Below are 6,030 nucleotides of genomic sequence, written 5' to 3'. Positions count from 1 at the left end.
GCAGTTTCTCTAAATTATAAATGAGGGGATAAGTCCCTCATTAGAAGCTTTATATTAACCTCATATCACAATATACACAATATGCGAAGATTACATATCACAATATACTGGTATACAGTAGAAGCTTTATATTAACCCCATATCACAATATACACAATCCGAAGATTACGGTGGTATGCTCTGCAGTTTCTCTAAATTATAAATGAGAGGGTAAGTCCTTCAATAGAAGCTTTATATTAACCTCATACCACAATATACACAATAACACAATATCTGAAGATTACATATCACAATATACTAACAGCGAGTCAGCGAGTCAATAAAAGCTTTATATTAACCCCATATCACAATATACACAATCTGGCAGCAAGTCAGTAGAAGCTTTATATTAACCCCATATCACAATATACACAATCTGAAGATTACACAACTGCATATGGCAGCGGGTCAGTAGAAGCTTTATATTAACCCATATCCCAATATACACAATATCTCAAGATTACACATCACAATAAACACAATTCGCACAATTCACACAATTCGAACAGGGCGTCCTGTAACAGCGGGTCGAACCCAAGCGGGGAGGCAAACAACGCGCCGGGTCGAACCCAAGCGGGGAGGCCAACAACGCGCCGTCCCAGTTTCTCACATCCGCAAACAGACAACATCTTCAAAGATTTCAAATATTGCAAACCTGACAGCGTTTGCATCTCACAACATCCATTAACATTTAGCGTTTGGAGCTTTGCGAGCTCCCTCAACCCTGGTATGCTCTTGAGCTTCTTGCATCCGCTAACATTCAAATCCTTCAACGAGGTCAAATGTTCCACACCTGATAGCTCCACTAGCTCACTGCATTCACTAACATCTACTGTTTGGAGCTTTGTGAGCAACCCCAACACTCGTATGCTCTCCAACTTCTTGCATCCACTAACATTCAACATCTTCAAAGAATTCAGATGTTTCAGATCTGGAAGTTTTCGTACCTTACAGCATCCACTGACATCTAGTATTTGGAGCTTTGTGAGCTTCTCCAACCCGGATATGCTCTTAATTTTTTTGCATCCCCTAACATCCATCGTTTCCAAAGAAGTGAATTGTTCCAAGCCTGGCAGCTCTTGTATCTCACTGCACTGCCAAAAATAGATGTTGGAGTAGGATTAAATTTCTGAATGAAGTTGGAAGCATTTGCAACCTAGAAGCGCCTTTCAAATTGATATATTGAAGGTTTGTTAACTGTCCGAAGGAATCGGGCAGTGTCATCATTGTTGAGCATTGTCTCAACTCCAAGTATTTCAACGAAAGCAGTTGACCAAACTCTTTGGGCAAAGTTTTCAATGGGAGTGGCTGGTCATCTAAATTTTTCACTACAATCTTTTCAAGGAGCTTCAGTTGACCTATGGACTTTGGAAACAGTGAAAGGGGAGCGCAGATATTTAGCTCCCGCAACTGGAGAGGAACCTGCGATGTTTAGATATCAACTATCAAATGATTTTCATCTACAAAATGAAATGAAACGAAGGAATAATGAACACAAAAATTTACCAAACTTGAGATTCAGTTTGCCACAATTCTGTTAATTTGCTTCCGTCCACTTCTAAAACGCGTAATTTCTCCATGGAAATCCAGGAAGGAAGAGAAGAGTGGGTGCACTTATGCCACTTTAGCCATAAGAGATCAGCTGATCCCACCCTAGTCAATATCTTTTCTACATAACCACCTTGAGCTGCAAGAAATTTCAAATTCCTGGGACGACGGAACAACCCACGACTATGTTGGTACCCTGACATTTCAGTTTCATCGCTCACGTCTGGAAAGTGAATCGGAGGAATCATTGAAATTCCACGGAATTCGACTATTACCTGCTCAATCATGATAAGTATAAAATACAGAGATGCATCTTTATTACGAATAAACAAAAGATGCGTCTCGCTTAATAAAAAAAATTGAAGATATTAAAGCCAATATAAAGGTTTGAAGGATAGCAGAAGCACACACAGGTGATGATTGCTCAAGCCAAAGATCCATCTGGCTGATTGTCTGATTCCAAAGTCGACATGGCATTAATCACTTAGCGATATTTTTTCCATAATTTCTGATGAGACCAATCATTTCCATTTTATTGTTACTGTCCACTTGCACTAGAAAACTGTTCTCTAGCTTCTTGAGCCCTTCCTTGCCCCATATTCGTATTGCCGTATCTCTTTCTCGCCCCATGAAAAAGCAGGCAATATCAAAGAATATTTGCCGTTCCTCCCGATTTAGTGAATCATATCTAATTTGAAGTATATGGTCTATCTCGACAGGTATTATACAGTTGCGAAGTCGATTCAACTCCTCTTTCCAGAAAGATCGGTTTTCACCTTGCAGAAGCCCTCCATACTCTTCCAACAATTGTGGCTCTCCACCGCAGGCCAATACAAACTCATCTACAAGATCTTTAAATGGAGATACTTCAGATGGGTGATTAAAAGCACAGGAGAGAAAGAGCTCTTTGGAATCTTTTGTATTTAGTCCGACTAGATGATAAATTGATGAATCTACGATGCCTGCCATATGAAGGACATCCTTGTGACGAGAGGTAACCAAAATCAAGCTTTCTGGGTGAAGGACATACTTGATTGGCAACAACGCATCAAGTTGATCCACATGATCAACATCATCTAATATCACGAAAGCATGACAAGATGAGAGATGCTGTTTCAGTATCTCTATTCCCTCTTTGGCACTCTCAATTGCGATATTTGAAATATGTTTCAAGTCCTCAATGACCTTACTTTGCAAGTATTTTAGACCCAGTGTACCTGCATCTTCTCTTAGATTATACAAAATGGAGAATTCTTTGTAATTTGATTTCTGACGCGCGAAAAATTCTTTCGCTAGGGTTGTTTTCCCAAACCCGCCACCACCCACAATTTCCACAACCTTGGCCTTCACGGGTTCCTCTTGCTGCGATAGCACCACCTTTTCGAAATCTTCCAATTTATCCGCCAATCCGAAATAAACTTCGGAGCTTTGCTTTACTTTGGATTGCTTTGCAACATTTTCATGCAGAACACATTCTTCCACGCTTCGCTCGACTTCAGATTGCTTTGCAACATTTTCACTCAGAACACATTTTACCACGCTTCGCACGACTTTGGAGCTTTGCATGACTTCTGATCGTTTTGGAATATATTCCAACACGCTTTGCACAATCTTATCGATCAGCTCCTCCTTGGCCCTGAATATTCGGTTAAAATTAGTAAAATAATTAAGAACTAACACTAGCAGGTATTGAGAAAGATGGTATGAATCCTTACCCGTCCAGCACGAAATCATTTGATTTTGGTACATCGGCGAGAGCGCCTCTCCATCTCTCAATAGTCTCAGAATCGTATCGCTGTTTCTTTTTGTGGGAGAGGAGGGTTTCAGCGTAAATTTCATTCAGATCGAGAGATTTGACTTCGTATAAGACCGGGAGAATATGAGCCCTCGATTTTATCATGAGGAAGAGTTCATCGAGGCACCAGCAAGATTGTGCATAAGTCGGTGAAAATATGGCAATATGAACAGAGGCGAATTGAATAGCCACCTCTATTTGAGGAGCAATCCGGAGTCCCTCGACCAGTTCTGGCTTGTCGAGAAAGACTCGTAACCCATGGGAAATAAGGCGATCGTAGAGAGGGCTGGCGAATGCTTCCTTAGTGTCTGGCCCGCGATGACTTATGAAGACATCGTAATCCCGGGGAGGACAGGCTTTGAACACGCTTTCCACTATTTTATGCAAGAGTTCCTCCTCGTCCCTAAATACGAGTGTAAGATAAGCAGTGAGAAAAGCTTTTATGTATCTAAGTCACTGGGTGAGAAAGTCCTGTCAATCCATCAAATTGAAAGCTATTAAGGATTCGAATAGTGGGAGATGCTTACCCATTGCACGCCTCCAACTCGAAACCGGTTATATTGGAAACATTGTGTAGAACGTCTCTCCAGGTCTGAATAGTTTGCGAGTCGAATCGTTCTTTCTCCTCATGGTCACGCATCCATAGAGCATATGGTCCATTATTATTTTTGCCCGTCCACCTGACTTCACAAGGCTTCATTTTGTAAAATACAGGGAGAATAGTACCCTCTGACTTTGTCATGTGGATGAGCGCATCCAGACACCATTTCCATTCGGCATAGTTTGGAGAAAAGATGACGATCTGGATAGAGGCTAGTGAAATCGCAGCTTCCATTTGAGATGTAACCTCCTCTTCAAACATGAAGTGCAACTTGTCAAGAAATATATGCAACCCACGAGAATGAAGACGACGGTAGAGAGCGGTGGCGAAGATATCCGCGTCACGCCCACAATGGCTAATAAAGATATCATAGTGGACGTAAGAAGTCGACGCCGACGCAGAGCAAGAAGCCGTGGAGGAGGAAGCAATGTCATCATGATGAGGGGTTGCTGCTCTTTCTGCCATTGAAATTGGAAAGGAAAGATTGATACACAGAAAAACTTGGAAGGATGACGGGCAGGCATGTAGTTTAGATCTCTGGTAAAAATGATGTTGCGCAGGAATTAGTTTAGTTCGCTGGATGCGAATAATATAACGAGGGCATCTTTTGTGGCCGCCTCGAAATTTGAACTACACTGCTCTCTGGCTCAAGGCATTTTCTGGCAGCGCAACGATCTACACAGGGCAGTTTGTATAGATGATGCATGACAACATGAACAATTTAGTAAGCCTAGTTAAAAAGTAGTAACAATCCATTATAGTATCAATCCATGAAGTAGTAACAGCTATGCCAAATACCTGACCACTTATTCGATGGTTACATAACACAATGTAAAGTTATTGGTAGACAATGTTTATCGTCTCTTTACATAAAAGATTTAACCTTGAAATGGAAAACAACAAATTAGTGTACTAAAGATTTAACTTTGAAAGAAAAAAAACTAATTAATGTATTAAAGCAGTTCATAGCATTAGCAAGAATTATATATGTATGTGTTTTCTAAGATTAAAAATTTCCAATCAAATTAGAAGATATGCTGAAAAGTGTTGACCCAAAATGATATAATTCACTTCCCAGTTGTTTTTAGGTGGTTTTTTTGTAACAGAGTCCCTCTTCCTAATTGTTTTTCAAAATATAATTAATAATTCCTCAACTCTAATGTATCTGTATGAATTATATCTACAAAAGAGTAGAAAAAATGGTGTTTCCGTATGGGTTGATTAGACTTGTAGTGGTCGTGTCTATTGATTACATTCTATATTTCCTATAGCAATTTCTACAATTATGTAGAACTTCCTATAGCAGCACAATACTTCATATAGGAATGCTCTATTTCCTGCACCATCACTTTCAGTTTTTCTTTAATTGGTTTGTGGTATTTTGTTAGCATAGGAAGAATATGTTGGACTATGAATTGAATTCGTTTCAACTCAGAATGAGTTTTGCTTTCTAATGCTTCATTTTAGATGCGTGATAGAACAATTAGTAATAGGGTTGGGTTGCTTTGTAGGTAAGCGTAATTCTTATTTTGGGATCCAACAATCTATATCTGCTCGTTTGGATTTGTAGATTTACATTCTACTTCTGGCAGATTTGTACCCCAACTTTCCACTGTCACGATAAGTCGGGATTGGTCATTGGGTTGCTTGGTCCATTGGATTCTATTTTGTAGGTTTCGTTGTAATTGAATTTAAGACTTTGATTTAGTGGTGTTGAAAAGTTGTTGACTTCCCTTTCCAAACTAAATAAACTCAAGTGGTCACATTCTCTTTATAGATGGATACGAGTGTGGGGTTTGTAGGCCTCTCAAAGTTTGCATGAACCCCACGTTGAATTTTAAAGTTGTAATCTAAGGAGTGCAACATTATTTGGCCCCATCAATTACCAATAAGGATTATTGATAAAGGCACTATTAATTTTGTTGATATATATTTTAAATACATGTATTTTAGTTTTTACTCGAAGGTAATGAAAACATAAGTGGTATAGTATAAAATTATTATTAATATTTATAATTGCAAATTTGTATTTCGCTATAAAGTATTA

At 39.3% G+C, this 6,030-nt stretch overlaps 1 protein-coding gene across 1 annotated transcript; it reads right to left on the bottom strand.

Moving 5' to 3' along the window:
• Positions 1 to 2,010: 2,010 nt before the first annotated feature.
• Positions 2,011 to 4,517, bottom strand: LOC149215943 (disease resistance protein RUN1-like). The gene is made up of 3 exons (XM_089391121.1): positions 3,910 to 4,517; positions 3,303 to 3,785; positions 2,011 to 3,223 (listed from the first exon to the last, which is right to left on the bottom strand). The coding sequence occupies exons 1-3, from the start codon at positions 4,446 to 4,448 to the stop codon at positions 2,068 to 2,070; spliced, it is 2,178 nt and encodes a 725-aa protein (XP_089247247.1). The 5' UTR covers positions 4,449 to 4,517; the 3' UTR covers positions 2,011 to 2,067.
• Between the last annotated feature and the right edge of the window lie 1,513 nt (positions 4,518 to 6,030).

Source organism: Pinus tabuliformis, chromosome 1_1 (genome assembly GCF_031772625.1).
Source record: "Pinus tabuliformis cultivar Carrire ecotype Pingquan chromosome 1_1, CPIR1, whole genome shotgun sequence".
Lineage (NCBI taxonomy): Eukaryota > Viridiplantae > Streptophyta > Pinopsida > Pinales > Pinaceae > Pinus > Pinus tabuliformis.
The sequence above is the reverse complement of the archived record's forward strand: the minus strand, read 5'-3'. Positions and strand labels throughout refer to the sequence as shown.

Coding starts and splice junctions, on each gene's coding strand:
- LOC149215943 (XM_089391121.1), bottom strand. CDS start 4,448: ATGGCAGAAAGAGCAGCAACCCCTCATCATGATGACATTGCTTCCTCC. Junction 3,786..3,909: donor GAGTTGGAGGCGTGCAATGG/GTAAGCATCTCC, acceptor ACTCGTATTTAG/GGACGAGGAGGAACTCTTGC. Junction 3,224..3,302: donor AATGATTTCGTGCTGGACGG/GTAAGGATTCAT, acceptor CCGAATATTCAG/GGCCAAGGAGGAGCTGATCG.